The 20,222-nt window shown below is 39.0% G+C and overlaps 1 protein-coding gene across 1 annotated transcript; it reads left to right on the forward strand.

Annotated features, from left to right (window-relative positions):
- The first annotated feature begins 395 nt into the window (after positions 1–395).
- LOC110719527 lies at positions 396–11,309 on the forward strand. The gene is made up of 8 exons (XM_021898478.1): positions 396–1,000; positions 1,907–1,969; positions 3,826–4,509; positions 6,458–6,592; positions 7,615–7,692; positions 8,910–8,969; positions 9,075–9,161; positions 10,755–11,309. Exons 1-8 carry the CDS (start codon positions 599–601, stop codon positions 11,034–11,036), a joined length of 1,791 nt encoding a protein of 596 aa, XP_021754170.1. The 5' UTR covers positions 396–598; the 3' UTR covers positions 11,037–11,309.
- The last annotated feature ends 8,913 nt before the right edge of the window (positions 11,310–20,222 follow it).

Below are 20,222 nucleotides of genomic sequence, written 5' to 3' on the forward strand. Positions count from 1 at the left end.
AATTAAAGACAAATAACTAATTATCCTCTTTTTCCCTTACCGATTACTAGTATGCTCAAATTTTGCCCACAAATATTTTGCCAAATTCATATTTCTTCCATAACTATAATTATTTTCATCCATTACAAAAGAAAATTATAAAAAGAGAGGAAGAGAGGAAGGAGTGAAAAAGATGCAAAATTAAAGTGCATAAAAAATGGCCAAAATTAGGTTCATTTTATAGAGAGAAAAAAAAAATACAACCGTTGGTAAAATTAGTTTTTAAAAATATGTTACCGTTTGTGATTAATTACCGTTATAATTTTTTTGAGTTTGTAAAATTATATAACAAAAAAACAAATAAAAGCTTGACACTTCATATCTTTCACCAGAACAGGATTGTTGAGGATCCTCTTCCAGGATCCTTCTTCCAGGATCCTCTACATTACCCAACATCAAAGAGGACTACTCCAAATCAGCAAAAACCCCACATAAGAGCACATATATCCTCTCCAATAATCTTGCTCTTATCCTTCGCGGGCAAACCCTTTTCTCTGATCTAAACGCTCGCACTGTTTCTCTCTCCATCTCCTACAAAAAACCTCGAATTCAGCCAACAATGGTGACACGAAGAATAACAGAGGTATCAACCAGCGACGACGAAGGAGCTCCCAAGCCTTCTAGCAGCGACGAGGACACCCTCCCTTTGCACAAACGCCGCCATCGCCGGAGTCGCACCAGCAGCCGCCGGGCGCCGCCTCCGCCTCCGCCGAAGCGCCGGAAAAAGGTTCAAATTCCCGACGAAGATGAGGATGAAGATGAACTACTTGAAGACGAAGCCGGAAATCTAGAGAAGGAAGTTGAAGAAGATGATGAAGAGGAGGAGGAGGAGGAAGAAGAAGAAGAGGCTGTTCAGGAAGATGCTAAGCCTGTTGGTGATGTAATTAGGGTTTCTGGGAAAGGTAGAGGTCAGAAGAAACATTACAAGGAGTTTGAATTTGATGGTAATCGTTTTGAGTTGGTAAGTTTTGAAATTCTCTTTTATTTTCGATTTTTTTTTTCGATATTTTGGTGATTATGCTTTGTAATTGATGTTTGATTTGGGTAATTGTTGTGCATTTATGGTTTTTAGTTGGGTTGTGTTGAGGAATTGGTGGGTAATTGATGAAAGTGTGATTTTTATGATGGGGGTTTTAGGGTTAGGTTTTACTTTGGTTTTTGTGAATTTGCTTGATTGATAATCATTAAAACTCATTTTGTGCTGCTTCTTGAAAAAATGGTATTAGATTTTAATGAATTTAGCTTAGTTGATTGATTTGTGGCTGTATTTCGTCCATGATGATGGATAGATCCTGTGCTAATTTTTCTTTTCATTTCGTGTACTTTGAGTATTACAAAATGAAAATGATTTGGAAGAACTAGATGGAATAGAGAGCATTATAGGGTAGATAGAGGAGTCTGATCATATTGCCGAGTAATAAGATTAGATGTTATCCCCCGCATTTGAACTTGTTTTGACGAAACATCACTTGAAGCTTAAAGTGGTTGTCTTTGCCATATTTTCTGTTCATAATCTTCATATGTTATGTTGTTTACATTAGATCTCTCTTGAGAATTGATGAAGGTTTTGGAATTATTATTTCTTGTTGTATTCATGGTGAGTGGTTGTTTTTTCTGATTTTAGGGTGTGTTCTATACAACGTATTTTGTGTAAACTTCTTGCCATTACTTAAATTTATTGGGACATTTTGCCTGAAGTGAACTTATATATAATTATATATTGTCTAAGATAAGTCAAATCAAGTTGAGTGGAACACACCCTTAGTAAAGACTGTGAAGTCTCTTCCTACATTCTTCACCCTCTTTTCCATGGAAAAATGTTGAAATCAAATTTCATCTTCATTTATGTTGTCAATCTTGGATGCAGGAAGATCCTGTACTATTGACTCCAGAGGATAAGAGTCAAAAGCCTTATGTAGCAATCATCAAGGTAACTTTCTGTTACTCTACCTTTCTCTCCCTCGATAGATCTATCTAGTCTGATATGATTACAAAATGGGACGATTTAATGCCTTAATTCTGCTTTCCTGCCTTTCAGTGTAGATAAAATCTGGTAACCTATATTCTGCAACCTTTTATTTGGACTCAAAGAATATACACAAACCTAAATATATCTTGTTCATGTTCGGTATGACAATAGTAGAATCTTAGGAAATCCAGGTGTAATAATTTCACCCCCAAATACCCAAAGAATATTAGAAAGGCTGATTCCTTGTTCATTGTTCTGTTTGCTGGAGTCATTCTTTGTAGATGAATTTCCATGCTCTATGAATCCTGAAATATGGTTGAATGTTCAATTTTTACTCAGTACATGATTAATAAGTTCTTGCACCTGCAAGCAAATAAACAGGATCAATTTTTTTTTTTTTTATTTTAAATCTGCCTAAGTGCAATTTCAATATTGAATTTTTGTATTGATACAGTTGATTATGAATGCAATGTATGGCACTTAGGTTTAGCATTTGTTCTCTCCCATCATCAGTGATTTTGGGACCCTAGGAGAGTCTTTCCATGTATACACCTGTTTGTCTGTATATAAAATTTCGTTATCATTGGCTGATTTTAATTATCCCATCAATAAGAAATTTATGCAGGATTAGCTAGTAGTTTTGGAGAGGATATTCTTGGGCCTCTATTACATGATTCTCATTTTTTTTTTTCCTTTTTCATGTATTTAAGCTCCCCTACCCTCCTATCTTTAGTCCCTGCTTCTTTGATTCTGCCATGGCACATTCATTCTTCATTGAGTCTAAGTGATATTTTTCTAAATTGATGATTGTGATAACAATTGGGAAGCCAAGATTTCAATTTTGAGGGTGCTAAATTTTAATGAAGTTAGTCCAAGGATTATGACATACTTATATAATTGACACTTGTTTGAAGTAATGTAGAACTACATTGTAAGCAGCTCTATTTTTTTTTTAATTAATGAACTAGCTTCTCTCTCTCTCTCTTCCTTATGGGTTACAGCATTATGGTAATTGAAATATTTTTTCTTTTTAAAAACCAAATATAAAACCATTACAAGGATTTTAATTGAAAAGGTAGCAAGCTTTGTAGTGGCATAAGCCCCCCTAGCTCTCTCTGCCAATGTGTGTCAACATTTGAAGTGATTGGATCAAATGACGGGAATAACATGGGCCATATGATTTCAACCACATTTTGCCCGATCTGATATTTTATGATTAATACCTGGTTCTGAAAGTTTCATCGTTTACCTGTCCTAACCTTAATAAACTCTTGCATCTGGAACTCTGCAAAAGAGAATTTAAAAGGAAGAATGTGCTGTTGTGACGTGTCCTGTTTTGTATGAAATGCAAATGCAAAGAATGTGCAAGTCTTCCTTCTTTGCAGCTTCAATTTTTTCCTTTTCAATCATCATTTTTATTATAGTAAAAAATTTACATAGAATTTTAAGAGATTGGAACTTAGGTGTCGTGAAAATAGCCTTAATGAAAATTTGTATATATATTAGAGATTGGGAGAAGATTAGAGGTCAATTAATTAAATTATGAATGTGATTAAATTGTATTGAAAGATGGAGAGTGAAGAAGAGAAGGTTAAAAATACTCAATTTACTGAATTTAAGTGAAGGTTATAGCATATAAAGAGTTATTGAGAAATTAAGGAGTGAGTAGGAGAAGTTCTAAGCAAAAAATTTGATTATAAAGAAAGATAAAAGGGAAGGAGGACATGTGGAAGCTTAGGTTTGTGTTTTTAAATACTAAGTATAGATTGCTTGATAGAACATACCTTTTTTAACCATAGAACTTACCTTAATTGCAGGAAATAACTCAGTCCAAAAATGGGAACATGATGGTCACTGGACAGTGGTTCTACCGTCCTGAAGAAGCTGACAGGAAAGGTGGCGGAAGCTGGCTAGCTCGTGATACAAGAGAGCTTTTCTATAGTTTCCACAGAGATGATGTTCCTGCAGAGTCTGTGATGCACAAGTGTGTAGTCCATTTTGTGCCGTTACATAAGCAGCTGCCCAACCGCAAACTGCACCCTGGCTTCATTGTACAGAAGGTGTATGACACTGTGGAAAGGAAGCTATGGAAGCTCACCGATAAAGATTATGAGGACGGAAAACAGGAGGAAATTGATGTCTTGGTGCAGAAAACAATATCCCGTCTTGGTGAGCTTACTGACATTGAGCCGGAGGAAATTCCTCCAGCTTCGTTGGAAGAGCTTTTAAAAAACAAGCGAGCGCAGAAGAAGCGGCACCTATCTCCAGTAGATGTGTCAAAGGTGGATGAAGGGTCACTTAAATCTCCCAGAGTTGAGACCCCAGGTAGCTGTGTTGCCAATGCATCCAAATACTTCTCCATCTTGGCTGAAGCAAAGGCACTGACAAAGGAGATGCAGCGAGATAAATGGTTGGAAAAGCTTCTCCAAGGAGTTGAGTCTGTATGTTCTTCGACAGACAATTCTAACGTTGATAAGGAATTCCGAGAAGAGAATACGAAGGTATGTATGTTCTTCTACCGACTAGTCTTCACCATGTCATGGTTTTAAGAACCAAATGTAATTTAGAGAGAGAGAGAGAGAGAGAGAGAGTTGGGGGGCGGGGGGAGAGGACAGTGAGCGGAGAGGAAGAGAAGGAAGGGTAAGAAGAGAGTCCCTTAGAGTGTCAATATATTTTTGTAATACAATTTGAGATTTGTTCACACCCTTAGTTATGGGTGATAACAAGCAGAGTTAGAGCTTGAGCTTAGGATTTGAACTCGAGCTTTTTGAGCAAAATTTATTCAAGCTTGTTTCGTTTTATAACCCAACTCGAGCTGAGGCCTTAGTAGTGATCCCTGACTAAGCAATTAATATTTCAAGGCATAATATTCATATTTCTATCGTTTTATTGTACTCATATATACATCAGCACTTTGTTAAATCTATATTGTTGCTCAAGCTCAGAAGTTGTCACTTTTTTATTTTTTCGGAGTATTTTTTCTGATTTGTTTTATGTATTTAATCTTGGTTACTGCTCTTACTAGTGTTTGAGCTGATTTTAGCTGGAATCAGCTTGACTTTCCTAGTTTTTGAGCCCTTCTCAAATTCATTTCAATTTTTGACTAATTTGATTTATATATATATAATTTCTCTTTCTTGCAATCAAATTATTTCACTATATCCCCTAGTATAATAGATTTTTTGTTTTTTTATATATATATATATATATATATATATATATATATATATATATATATATATGTAGAGAGAGAGAGAGAGAGAGAGAGAGAGAGAGAGAGAGAGAGAGAGAGAGAGAGAGAGAGTTTATGTGCATAATTTTTGTACTGAATGTGCATATTTTTCGAACTAAATGTGCAAAAAAAAAAATTGACAGAAATTCAATGTGCATAAATTTTGAACACAATGTGCACATTTTCTGATTTTCCAGAAAATTCAAAATTTTTATTAGTTCGAAAATCAATTTTGCACATTTAGTGAAAAAATTATGCACATTTAGTGAAAAACTTTTGCACATTTCTTCCTTCTCATTTTATATTTTATATATATATATATATATATATATATATATATATATATATATATATATATATATATAGTTAATTAGTGAGATTTTCTTCCCTTAATTCAATCTTCTTAGTTTATTTCTTGCTTAATTCTTGATGCTTGGATAATTTTGCTTGTATTTTGATTAGTTGCTTGATTAGTTGATTTCTCTTGATCTGATCAATGTTTATGATGATGATGATTTACTTAGCTTCAATTTTCCAATTCAACATGCTTAGTGAGTAATCCCCTTAGCTAGGGTGTGGGAAAGCACGTATGATTGAAGATTGCTTCTAATTTGGGGATTTAGGTCAATTGATTGTTGGGATTAAATTGATTAATGGAAGTGTGCATGTGTTTGGTTTGATTGCATTGTAAATCTTTTGACATGACCACTTGATTTAGGATTTGCAATTATTGGTTGGTTTGAATTGTGATTCTCCTAATTTGTCATTCTTAGTGGAGACCTAGCTTGATGATTAGGCGATAACCTTTCGATAGCACTTACCATTAGTCCTTGCGACACTTGATTGGCTTGTTTTACCCCCAAATTGATGCACCTATCATGATTGCATGTGGACCCTAATCCCTAGCGTTTTGCCTATTGCTTTATCTCATATTGCCTAGTAATTGTTTGTTTAGCCTAGTTAAACCATCCAACTTCCGACTTTGAAATAGCTTAATCTAGGGTTAATTGCTTGAAATTGCACCTTTCCTCGTGGTTCGATCCCTAACTTGCCATTGTACTCTTATTTTGGTATTTAGAGTTTACAAATTTTGTTTGATTTGAGTGAGCTAATGACGACATGGTTTATCCCGTATATATATGTATGTGTGTGTGTGTGTATTATTTTTTTAAGACAAGTATAATAGTATTCAGACTCCTTATATATTTTAATCACAGGGTATCAATAGTTTTACATGGCCAGATTCTGCTGTTTCAGCCGTTGTAGCTTTGGAGAAGGCTTCACATGAGGCATTTATATCTGATTTTAGCAAATACAACCAGAAGATGAGGCAGCTGTCTTTCAATCTCAAGGTTAGTGTCATATTCTTCTCTTAGATGGAAGAGAGGCAGGTCTCTGGCTCTATAGACTTGCTGAGATTTGTTTAATATAAAATAACCTTCCATGACTTTCAAATTTATGTCTGCACATTCTGATGGTCAGGGTAAATCATTGTCTTTGAAGCTGTAGTTGTGGGTTAGATCTGGTTCTTTGTTAGGCATATCAAGATCTAGGTTCCTCTGATATGAGTCATTGCTCTTTTATACGGTTACTTTTGGCAAGTATACCTTCCATGGCTTTCAAATTCATGCCTGCACATATTGATCCCTCAAGTACAATGAGCATTTACTGAATTTGATGATCAGAGTGAACCATGCCTTATGAAGCTATAAATGTGGTTAGATCTGGTTGGTTCTATATGAGGCATATCAAGATCTTGATGGTTACTCTGATGCGAGGGGGATTGGAGGTGGGGGTGTGTGTCTTTCCTCAAAAATAGCTGAAATTTTTTATTTTTTTTTGACAAGAAGAAAAAAGATTTCATTAATGAAATATAGCCAAACAGCACTTGCAAACAATTCGTAGGAAATCTAAAATTTCAAGTACAAATCACCTTAGAACTCGTTACATCGTAGATTCGATCAACGATCGCCTTAATAAAAAAATTCATCCGAAGCAATACAATTTGTGAGTTAGCACTAATTCGGCTTGAGATCCACTGATGAATAGTTTGAGTGAAAATACTTATATGGTCTTCTAGATACTTCCATAGATTATGAAACCCTAAATCTTCAATCTTCAGCAAACGAACAAACAAAGAAATTAACCCTAATAGAATAACCACCATCTTAAAGATGGGATTAAGCAATTAAAAAGTTTTATTGGGCTTACCACCAGTAAAAACACATGAGGAAGCCCCTACAAAGATTTTTAAAAAAACCAGAAGAAAAGAGATGTAAAGAGAGAAAAGGAGAAGAGTGAAGGAAAACCTTCAAATTGTATTACAAAAGTAGAAAGATGGCTGAAATTAACAATATCTTTGTGTTATTTTCAGGGTAAACTAGCCAGGCGACTGTTGAGTGGAGAATTAGAACCTTCAAAAATTTTGAGCATGTCACCGACTGAACTGAAGGTATTTATTAATTTATTGGGATAATTATGTATGCAAAATGTTTACTTCAAACTTGCTTTGGATGGATCATGAGTTTGGGTACCCAAAAGTTTTTCCTTCTATTTAGTAGATGATAAAATTGTATTGTTTTTCCTTTGTTTAGCACCTAATGATTTCATTTTTTTAGTAGGCAGATCTTCCCTTAAGGGCATAACAAGTGTAATATTGCTGCGGCTTACGACTTATGGACATTTTTCTATTCTTGTGCATATTAACTGTCAAAATCTCTAGTACAACAGTTTGTCTACTGAATTTAATCTGCATATAACGTTGATGATATTTGTCTGAGGAGGTGGGGATGAACTTGTGATAGAGATAGAATATGCTTGAAGGTATTTATCATTATAATGTGCTCAATTCTTATTTTCACTAGAAACTAATTGCAGACTGGAATTATGGCCCCCTGTTCTCTCACATACCTTATCTCATTCAACTGCACAGTATTAGATCACAGATCCTTCCCCACTTGACCAGTTTAGAGCAGATGTAGGAAATGGACCAAGCTGTCAGTTATTGACTTCATGCCTCTTTGCTTAAGCTGTCTCCAGTGAAGTAGCGTGCTTTATATTTATAAGGAGCATTTTTATGAGATGGATAAAAAAACCCTTTTGTGTGTGTGCTAATCAGACGCGAGCCCCTCCTCGGGCAGATTCCTCCAACCCTTTTCGCTCCGCTTAGTCCTATCCCCCTCTAGAGGTATTTGAGTGGACCTAGCTGCTATCGAAGCTCCATCTACAAATGGATAAAATTGCGTTTTTCGCAACATGCCCATTTTGTTATTTGGTTCTACCAAAGAATAGAATCATACGGACGTCAGATTCCCGACAAAACCAAAACAAGCGACCCCGGAAGAAATAAATGAATTCCAAAAGTCATGTGTGTGTGTGTGTGTTACCTTCTGTGAATGCAAAAGAAAAGAAAAAAAAAATGTATACAACGAATCTGTTGTTATTTAGTAGTATCATACACTCTTGCTGGCCGATACAATTCCTATCTGTAACTGTTATTCACTGATTTATATTCTGATGTGAACACTAGCTTAACTTTTAAAACAGGTCAATGGTTTTTTATATTTTTATATTTTAGATCACGTATAACATATACTTGATTGTGGGGTCTTATCTCTAAATATATATATTCTACCAACTTATTGTGTCAACTCTTTCTTTTCAATGCAGGAGGGTTTAACTACAGAGGAAATAACTTGTAATCAGCCTGAGGAGGCAGCAAAAATGCAGGTCAATTTCTATTGTGTTGGCAATATGTTAATTGCTGTTTAAGCCAAAGCTTTCTCCTTGCCTAATTATAACGTTTAAAAATTGTTTCCACATTTGAAATTGCAGATGACTGATGCTCTTTGCAAGAGGTGCAATGTGAGGAAAGTTGGTCTTGTAGATATCATACAAGCAGGTCATGGTGATCGCTATCAGGTCAGTTGATTTCTGTGCTATTAATTGATTATTTTAAACTCGTCCTAAAATAAAGCCATCGATGCATTTATAAATACTGTGCTTCTTTCTGTCGATTGTAGGAGAATATATTTATAATTTGTGATCAAAAGGTTTGGTCCCTTTTTAAAACCCACATTACTTTTTCCTACACTAAGGAAACTATGCCCTCCTTAGTTTTGCGAGTTTTGGCTTATCTTTGATGTAATATGGTGCGGTATTCATTACTTCAATAAAAATGAAAATCAAATTGTAAATATATGCTTGGTACTAAATTCATGATAATCTGACAGGATAGTCACCTTGAGAATGTTCTTGGTGTTTGATCATTTTCATTAGTGTTCTTCAGTATGCAAGATAAATACAATATATGTTAATATTTAGCGAGTATTGTGAGTGATTTGTGACCAAGCCTGCAGTTGCTGTCATAAGTTTGACTAGATAGAACCATCAAATAGGGCTCTTATTTTATCCATGAAGCTGAATAATAATTCAAGAGACCCAATTCTTGTAAGCACTTGGATGTTTTTATTGAGTATTGGGTAAAGAGATAACGAGGATCAAAGTCCATAAGAATTACCAGAGTAGAAATTACCATGTCATTAAGAATTGAATGGTTGTGAAGCGGACTCCATATAATTTCCTTTCTAGGGGGTGGGTAGGGAGGTAGTGGTGGTTCCCTTTTGTGTGTGTGTGTGTGTTTGGAGGGGGGGGGGGGGGGGGACAGGGGGATTTTGTTTCCAGTCAAATAACGTGGATTTTGCTTGTTTAATTAGTAGGCCTCGTTTCCTTCATATTTGCGAATCAACAAATATTCGAAAAATTGAGAAGCAATGATGACGTAGAAACAATTGAGAGATTTAAAGTGAGGAGAACAAGGAGGTGAGTGAATTTGGGCTAGGGTTGGGAGTTTGGGGGTTTTATTTACTCAGCCGCATAATTGGAATCAGTTATGGCTTATCTCATAGGTTTGATATACAACTACCTACTCGATACCAATTGTTCAGCCAGGCAGGGCCTAAGTAATAGTATACTGGATTTGGACCTTTATTATGCTTTAAGGCCATATATGGTCCATATTTTTGCTAATTTAATCGCCACACCTGAAATATATCAGAGGCCTGGTTCTATAAGCGTACATGGAGAAAATGTATGATGTATCAGTTTAGGTCAATATTGTTACCTCATTCAGACATCTTTAATGGGTCATATGAGCTCATTGTTTAAATGCCTAGTGTTTACATCCTTCTCTAATAACTGACCATTTCAATCTGACACACATTGATGAAATGATTAAATGTAGTCAAATGGCTGGCTTGCCCCTAATGAATGTTTAGTTTTTGTATGAACAGTAGTTCATAAATAGCCAGGGATGGTAATTTTGCTGCCTTCTTAAATTTTTACATTGCAATAATGGATACTTATTTGATCACATTTTGACAAAATGGCCTCTATTTGGAGATGATGGTAGCAATTTTTTGTATTTGACCCTTACTATGAATCCTCACGTTCCCTTGATCTGCTAGCAAATTTTGCCTGATTGATATACTGTTAACATTCCTGGGTGATTTGCAGTTGGAATGTGTTGCTTGTGGTAATATGTGGTACGCTTCTAGAGACGAGGCAGCTATGCTGACAATTGATGGTCCCAGCACCGGTCCCAGTGTTGGTACTGCACCATGGGCTACATCAAAATTTGAAAATGTAGAGAAAAAGAAGATAATTAGTCCTCGTGATGCAGACAAGGCAGATACGGCAAAGAAAAGCATTGAAGGTTCCACTCCAGTTTTGGAGACTCAGAAATCTTTCAACAAGTCCAGGAGTGATGGCATAACATCTCCTAGAAACCCCAAGTAGCTGCTGTACGACATCGTAGTTTAGTACTAACTTCAATTGGACAGAATCATTACTGTAAACTTGTAAAGCTTTGTATATATACTACTCTGTGATTATACGCCCAGAAGGCAGTCCACATAGCCATCAGATCCTTAGTTAGCTACATTAGCTCGGGAATATAAAACGATTGCGAGTCAGGTTATCGGCTCTTCTGTTGCAAGAGCAATGACCCTCGGATTCACTGATAATACCATTTAATGGTGTAAAGTAGGTTTATCCTCTTTATTTCTCCTATTTGTTATAGTACTGTGTTTTTTCTAACCATACTAATGTCAATTATGTTTGCCATGAATACAGCTTTTGTAAGCTGTAGGGACGTAGGGTGAATGTAATGCGAGTCATTATTTTTTCTACTTACAAACCACCGAATTTCATTATTTAATTTCACCTTAAATAACTAGGTTGAAATCATTAATTAGAATAGGGGTCATTCTTATAAATATATGGTCCCCTATTAGAGGGGTCCGATTATTTGATTCTACCCTGCCACTGTCAAGTTGTCCAGGGTTGATGGGACTTTAATTGGAAACTTTGTCAAGTCTTAGTTGTGATTAGCCAATTTTTGGCACACAACTTTCAATGTGTTCATGATTTCTATATTGGATACCCTCTGCCTGAAGGTAACCATCTTGAATACTGTAGCTAATAGTCATATGTTATCTGTTCAATAAAAAAAAAAAAAGAAAAGGTCATATGTTCTCGTTTAACTATCCAATTAGCCACACGAATTTCTGATATGTATAGTCTTAACGTCACGTTAGGATGCTGGTAATAAACGGTAGTAATGGTAATGAACTTTTAAATAACTGTGTAGAAGATTTTATGCCAATGTCTATCAGAAATGCTCGACCCTTTCCAAATACGGAGTAGCTCATTTTCTTTTTTTATTTTCACTATAATCCATTACCATCTTAAAGGTGGTATTGTGCGGTAAGTGAATTTACGTGAACAAATTACAAAAACACATATTTATAGGTGGAGTTCCATTGACCTATCATGATATACATACAAATCCATTACCATTCTCGTAATTTATGACCGCTTACCAAACGTGTCATATAAATTGTAATTAAATTAAATTCCTTATCCAAATTAAGAATTTAATCAAACAGTAATTAAACTGAAATGTACACTTTAAATTGAGATGAATTAATCAATCTGATATAGTTTCATAAATTCACATGGATTGATTCTGGCAAGTGTCGGTGAATGATGGAAAATAAAACGAAGAGCAATTAGTGTAGTGTACATTATTGGTGCAGATTACCAAAGATGCATTGACTCTGTAATGAAATAATTAAGTTTATATTGGGTACTAATTTAATTGTCGTATTCCAAAATACCATAACATCTAAAACTATTGTCAGGTCCCTCAGATTGTCCCAATGTTTACAATAACGCATTGTGATTCGGTCCCCCTCGTTTGTGTCCGCTAGATGCACATTCTGCCCCCCCACCCCCATTTATATATATATATATATATATATATGAAAGATGCACGATCTAAATCTATATACATGCATGAATATTCTGGATATGTCGTTTAAAACTGATGTGTTATTTATTACGGGATTAAGTTTCACTAGAGGCACGTTCAAGATTTTAAGAGAATTTGACGTAATCAAGGTTAAGGGGTATGATAGAAGCTAGATACTTAAATCCCAATTGGAACATTAGTTTACTACCCAAAATGTTAACTACCCAAAATAAAAATGTTACTTTGAACGTACTTCGTGATATGTATGGACTGGTGTTATATTATGTGCATATGTCAAATAGAGGGAAAGTGATTTGGGTAAAATTACCCATGTCACGTGGCTCATTCAGAATGGGACACGTGTCACCCCAGGACAAGTCCAATAAAGGCCACTCACTAGTTGACACGTGGCACCCCAAATCAGCAAGGGAAAAAGACGGCCTTCAAGGCCCAATTCCCTAGACTGCCAAAAAAACGGCGCAACCCATCAGTCCTAGGTTTACGTAACCTAGAACAGGGGTACAAATTCCAATAACCCTACAAATAGGGAGATTTACCCTACTTTGGAAAAAAGGGGGAATTCAATATTAAAAAACACATTCAATGATTACAAAATCAATTCTATCGAAAACAGAGAAAAACACCCAATCTCGGAATCCGAGAAGATCTCACTTTACTTTCCGCACCTTTTTACATTCTCCGTACACGTTCTAACTTGATCGTCGGAGGCGGAGCTCCCACCACTTGGAGTCTCCGTTGTTTTGCAGGTACAGGCATCCGGAGTCCAAACTTAGTGACGTAACTCTCTCGAGGGACACAGAAAACCCCGAAACATTTGGCGCCGTCTGTGGGGAGAGTACCTCTAAGATGGCTTCACAACAGTCTGTACCGCCTCTTAAAAAGAAACGGCCTACGACCGAAGCTGAGGTTTATTCGGACCATGACAGTGATGACGACTTTGAAGTCGAAACGTATGTGGCCATTGATGGGTCACTCAGAACCAGACGCACCCGTCCCAAGGAAAGAAGGGAACGGGGCGATGATAAGCTGGTCCAAGTAAGTCATCCGGACAGCCGTCTGGACAACACCAGGCGGCGGAAGGCACAACCGCAGTCACTCGATACGAACTCATGAAATTCATGATAAGTTTCATGGGGGAGATAAAGGACCTGATCAACAAAAGGACGGTTGGCTCCAACAGGGGACAGTCAGCCAAGAAGCCTTCTCTCCCTAAGAAGAACAAGCCAGTCAGGGTCCGAGAGCCCACTCCGCATCCTAAATCAAAGGAGGGGAAGCGGCCCTTGATTGATCTTTCCAAAATCCGATTGCCTGAGACAGGGAAAAGAAAGGCCATCCGGCATGTTCAGCCCGATGGCTCAAAGAAGACATACTCTGATGCCTGGTTCCTAATCGAGCAGAAGAGAAACCAACAATTGTCTGAGTCGACTTCAACATCGAGTTACCCAGATAGCTTCCTGAATACCTCAATGAGGTATTCTCAATCTGTACGAGAGAGTCAGTCAGGCGGCCTGTCCGTCTACACTTGCCCTCAGATGATCCATTCGGCCCCGTATGTGCCTTAGCAGCCATACGTGCTGTATGGACAACCTTGCGTGCAACCGACCCTCTTTGGGGGTCAGACGGCACAAAACGTCTAACCTTTGGGCTAGCAATTTCGTCTGCTAAAACTTGGGGAACAACCTTTTGCGTTCTCCAAAGAAATAATCGAGGCGGCACAGCCGGCCAAGGTTAAGAATGTCATGGCGGCTACTTATGATGGTACCACCAACCCTGAAGATCACCTCATGGCCTACACAAACCTCATGTACTTGGAGGGGTTGGATGACGCCACCTAGTGCCGATGCTTCCCGGCTACATTGAAGGGCATCGCCCAACAATGGTTCGGCAATTTGCAAGCCGACTACATCAATAGCTTCAAGATGCTAGCATTCTTGTTTGCATCTAACTTCTTTATGAATATCCCTGCCAAGAAAACAAGTCTTGACTTGGGTGTAGTGCAGCAGGGGGATAAAGAAGGGTTGCGGCATACGTCAGGCGGTTCAATCTGGTGAGAATCCAGATTCAAGGGCTGTCTGACGATGTGGCTTATACAGACTTCTTCAAGGGTTTGAAAGACGGGTTGACTTTTAAGTTTGACCTCGTCAGAAAGAGGGTTGCCACCCTCCAAGAAGCGCTGATGAAGGCCGAAGCCTATATACAGGTGACCGAGCTCTGCTCAATCAGCAAGCAGTAGGACTCCAAGAAGTCTAACAAAAAAGAGAGTCAGCAAGCTCGGCTGGCTAAGAAAGCTGAAGAGAGTTAGAAAAGAAAAGAGATCTGGGCAGTTGACGACTCTGATCAGCCGTCCCAGAAGAAGAAGAAAGAGTTTAAACCGTACATCCCAAAGTACGAGTTTAACAAAGACTGCTACTCCATCCTCATGGAGATAAAGGACCGGGTGACCATAGAGAAGCCCGCTGCTATGAAAGGTTTCGCCAAAAGCCGGAACAAAAACAAGTACTGCCATTTCCATGAGGATATTGACCACGACACCAACGACTGCTATAGTCTCAAGGGTTGTTGGACCGTTTGGCTGATAAGGGGGTGTTGAAGTCTTACATCCTGAAGTCCAAGGTGACCCTGAAGACAAACCCCGAGCAGTCGTCCAAAAAAGATGCCCAACCTGCTAGTAGTTCGGACACTAACAAAGAGCCGATCTACACAATAGCAGGCGGCTTTGCAAGAGGGGCCCCAACCATCAGGGGGACCAAGGACCATGTCAAACGACTTTAGGGGTGGGGTCATGTGTTAGGTTTTACAGTAATTCAAATAACAATGAACTACTTAAGATTGTGGGAACAAAACCTAAACAATGTATAATTAATATCAAATTATACAATAATCCAAATACTAATCAAAGTATTACAAACCAAGCACCAAATATACAATGTAAATCAGAAATTGCAAAAGGAAATACTAATGTGAAAAATTCTATACTTGCCTCAACTCTAAGCCAACACCAAGAACATGAACATGAGAATGTTGATGACCACTTGAGTCTCAATCCTTGATACTCTTTCTTAACCGTGTATACACTTTCCTAAAGAGGTTAATTTCCCCCACAACGGTGCTTGGGTTCAATCCGGAAATCCTCTTTGAGATACAAATGACAGCAATTTCGTTCTTTGCACTAAGAATCGAAATAAAGATGACAAATTCACCAAAATTGGATTAATTGAAAGAGTTTTTCTCACAAAAAGTTTGCAAGAAATTTGAGAGAAAATGTGGAGAATTCTTTTTGGAGAGATGAAGAATAATGTTCTGTATATCATCCTTCACGAAACTTGTCTTTTAATAAAAGACTCAATTGTCAGGAAAAAACCGCAAAACAGGGAGGCGCGGGCACGCCACATTTTAGCGCGGGCGCGCCTCCCAAAATCTACGAGATTCCACAAGAAGGCAGTGAGGGGCGCGGTTTAGGCGCGACCAGCAGCGCGGGCGCGCCAACCACACCCTTCCAATTTGCTGATTTCTAGAGAGGTGCGAGGTTTAGACACGCTCTCTGCGCGGCCGCGCCTACCTTGTGCGGGCGCTCTTCATGGTCGCGAGCGCACAACCATCAACACTCTAAATATCCAACATCATGCATCCAGTTGGACGGATTAACCTACCCATCTGGCTGGGGGAGAAAGAAGAGATGCCAGGCATCAGCCCGGATCTAGCTGTCCACAAGCTCGACGTGGATCCCAAAAAGAAGCCGGTTAGGCAAAATAAAAGAAACCACGGCGAGGAGAGGAGTCAGGCGGCAGCCGTCGAAGTGAAAAAGCTGTAGAACGCCGAGTTCATTCGGCAGTGTCACTTCCCAGATTGAATTGCGAATGTTGTGCTTGTTAAGAAGCCGAATGGTACCTGGCGCATGTGTGTTGATTACGCTAACTTGAACAAGGCATGTCCGAAGGATAGTTATCCACTTCCAAAGATCGACAGTCTGGTCGACTCTACAGCCGGACATGCTTTGATGAGCTTTATGGACGCCTATTCAGGATTTCACCAGATACCCTTATGAAAAAAAGATCAAGAGAAGACAACATTTGTCACTGATCAAGGGTTATTTTGCTATACTGTGATGCCGTTTGGCTTAAAGAATGCGTCTGCTACTTTCCAACGAATGATTAATAGAGTCTTCATTAATCAAATTGGGAGGAATGTAGAGGCGTACACTGACGACATGATAGTCAAATCCAAGCTACAGACGGATCACCTTGTTGACTTCCGAGAAACCTTCACCACACTCAGGCGGCAAAAGGTCATGCTCAATCCCAAAAAGTGTGTCTTTGGTGTTGAGTCTGGGAAGTTTCTCGGATTTTTAATTGATCAAAGGGGAATAGAGGCCAACCCAGAGAAGATACAGGTGGTCATTGACATGAAATCACCCCGCACTGTCAGAGAAGTTCAAAAGTTAACAGGTTATCTGGCGGCATTGGGGATATTCCTCAGCCGGTCAGGTGACAAGTGCCTCTATTTTTTCCAAGCTATCAAAAAGAAGACTAGGTTTGAATGGGGAGATGATGCTGAGGCGGCCTTTCAGAAATTGAAAGAACACTTGCACTCTTTACCGAGGCTTGTTAGCCCTCTACCAAAGGAGGCGCTCTACATGTACTTAGTCGTCTCAGACCATGCTCTCAGTGATGTTTTCCTTGCTTAGAGAGACGACATCTAGCTCCCGGTCTATTTCATCAGCCATGTTCTTTGAAATGCTGAACTACGGTACCCAATGGTTGAAAAATTTGGCCTGGCTCTTTTTATGATAGTCAAGAAGTTGAAGCCTTACTTCTTGGCACATCTAGTTGCGGTCTACACAGAAGAACCTCTCAAGCAGCCAATGACAACCTTGGAGTCATCCGGTAGGATGCTCAAATGGGCTATTGAGATACAAAGTCTTTAAATCTCTTTCGAACCAAGGAAGGTAGTGAAGGGTCAGGCGTTTGCCAACTTCATTATCGAAATGACAAGGCCGGCCGAGCCGAAGAATCTTGACCAGGTTTGGAAAGTGTATGTAGACGGGAGCTCTGCTATGAATGGCTGTGATGTCGGAATTATATGTCAGTCTCTTGAAGGGGACAAGTACGAATATGCACTACCACTACTAGAAAACGGCCTTTTCCGTCGGAAATTCCGTCGGAACACTGTTTTCTGACAGAATTTTCTCGTCGGAAGAGGAGTTCCGGCCACCGGAAAGTCTGTCAAAAATTTCCGATGGAATACAAATCCGCCGGAAACTTCCGACGGAAATACCAATAAAAAAAAATAAAAAAAACCACCACCACCCCAACCACCCTACCCCGCCCTATCCAGCCACCACTTCCCCACCCAAAAAATTAAAAAAAGCCCCCTTAACCACCACCACTCACCACCAGCCCCCACCAATCACCACCAGCCCCTCTCCCTTCCCCGAACACCACATCCCCAATTTCCCCCACCACTCCACACCGTCACCACCCCACCACCTAATCTCCCCACTCCCTGCCAGCCCCACCACTCCTCGCCAGCCCCACCACGATAACCGGCCACCCCAAAAAAAAACAAAAAAAAAACACCACAAAAACAGTAAAAAAATCGAACAAAAATACAAAAATTAAACCAAAAATCGATAAATACAATACAAAAATTAAACAAAAAATATCGAAAAATACAATACAAACCAATCAAATCCATAAAAAAATCAATCAAATCGAAATTTAATTAGAATTTCATAAAAAAATTAAAAAAAAAAACGATAATTATACATTAATAATTAAAGGAAATGCAATTAACATTACAAATACATAAAAAACTAAGTAGATCTAAATCTACCATAAATTAAAACTAGATCTAAAAAAAAAACCTTGAGAGTGTTACGCCGTTGTTGTTGACGGTGGTTGTTGTTACGCCGTTTTTGTTGTTCATGTTGGTTGACGGTGGTTGTTGTTGACGGTGGTTGTCTTAGACGGTTGTTGTTGTTGTTGGTTGAACACAGAGAAAGAAAAGAGGAAAGAGAAGAGAGAGAAAGAGAAGAGGAGAGAGGAAAGGAGAAATGAGGAAAGAAGAGGTGAAGGAGAGGCGCACAGAAGAGGAGAAAGAGAAATGAGGGAAAGGAGAGGCGCACAGAAGGAAGAGGAGAAGAGGAAAGAGGAGAGGAGAGGAGAGGAGAGAGAAAGTCAAGCGAGGCGAGAAACAGAAATGAGAAGGAGAGAGAAATAGAAATGAGAGCTTAGGGTTTGTCTTTTTATATTACTTATTTCCGACCGTCGGAAACTTCCGACGGATTTCAATTCAGTCGGAAATGTTTATATTCCGACGGAATATTCCGTCGGAAACTTCCGACGGATTTTAATTCCGCCAAAAATGTAATTTTTCGACGGAATATTCCGTCGGAAACCCTTCTATTCCAACGGATTTTAATTCCGTCGGAAATTTTCGACAAAAAAAAAATCCGTCGGAACTTCTGACGTTTCCGACGGAATTATGTGTCCGTCGGAAATCGGCCTATTTCTATAGTGTACGGTTCAAGTTCCAGGCCTCAAATAATGTGGTGGAATATGAAGCCTTTCTAGCCCGCATCCGCATGTGCTAGGCGGTAGGGGAAAGAAAGATTGACGCCTGCTCTAATTCACAATTGATCGTTATCCAGTACCATGGTGACTATGAGGCCACCCATCCGGCCATGATCAAATATTTGCAGGCGGTCAAAGAAGAGGTTGGGACACTTGATGAGTTTCAGTTAAGTCAGGTGCCCAGATCTGAGAACAATCAGGCGGATGCTCTGTCCAAATTGGCTTCATCCGCCTCATGTGATACGCCTCGGTTAATCTTCTGGGAAGTAATGGAAAAGCGAAGTATTGAAGAACATCCCATTGGAATACTAGACCGAAGTTCGACCTGGATGGATGGCATTCGGGCCTATCTGCTAGACGACACTTTGCTGGATACATATCTAGAAATGACTGTAATGAAAAAACGTGCGGCTAACTTTGAGATTCATAATGGAGAGCTTTTCAAGAAGGGTTTTTTGCAACCTCTTTTGAAATGCGTCACCCCAGAAAAGGGGCAAGAGATTTTGGAGGATTTGCACTCGGGCTTTTGTGCCTCCCACATAGGCAGCATGTCTCTAGTAGAAAAGGGCCAGGTGGCACGGCTACTTCTGGCCCACTCTTGAGGCAGACGCCATGGAAATGGTGAAGAATTGTGACAAATTTTAAAGATTCGACAGACTCATACACCGTCCGGGCACTGATCTAACGACCATCCATAGCCCAGTACCGTTCGCCAAATGGGGCATGGACATTCTGGGTCCATATACGCCAGCACCAGGTGGACGGCGCTATATTCTAGTCACCGTTGACTACTTCACCAAGTGGGTTGAAGCAGAGGCGGTCAAAGGCATCAAGAAAAAGGATGTTATCTCCTTCATTTGGAAGAATATCATCACCCGGTTTGGGGTACCTATGTCTATGGTCTTTGACAATGACCCTCAGTTTGAGACGCCTACCCTCAAGAATTTGTTGGGAGACCAAGGGATCGAAAATTGAAAGGGTTGGCGGTCTATGGGCAGAAGAGTTAACTCATGTCTTATGGGCCATCAGAACAACAGAAAAAAGGGGCAACCGGCGAAACCCTATTTCTCATGGTGT

Source organism: Chenopodium quinoa, unplaced genomic scaffold, assembly GCF_001683475.1.
Source record: "Chenopodium quinoa cultivar QQ74 unplaced genomic scaffold, ASM168347v1, whole genome shotgun sequence".
NCBI lineage: Eukaryota > Viridiplantae > Streptophyta > Magnoliopsida > Caryophyllales > Amaranthaceae > Chenopodium > Chenopodium quinoa.

What these genes read in the sequence shown, in the direction of transcription:
- LOC110719527 (XM_021898478.1), top strand. Translation starts at nt 599, where the DNA reads ATGGTGACACGAAGAATAACAGAGGTATCAACCAGCGACGACGAAGGA. An exon ending in TGTCACCGACTGAACTGAAG is followed by an intron (nt 7,693 to 8,909) that starts GTATTTATTAAT and finishes TTTTCAATGCAG; the next exon opens with GAGGGTTTAACTACAGAGGA. An exon ending in AGGAGGCAGCAAAAATGCAG is followed by an intron (nt 8,970 to 9,074) that starts GTCAATTTCTAT and finishes TTGAAATTGCAG; the next exon opens with ATGACTGATGCTCTTTGCAA.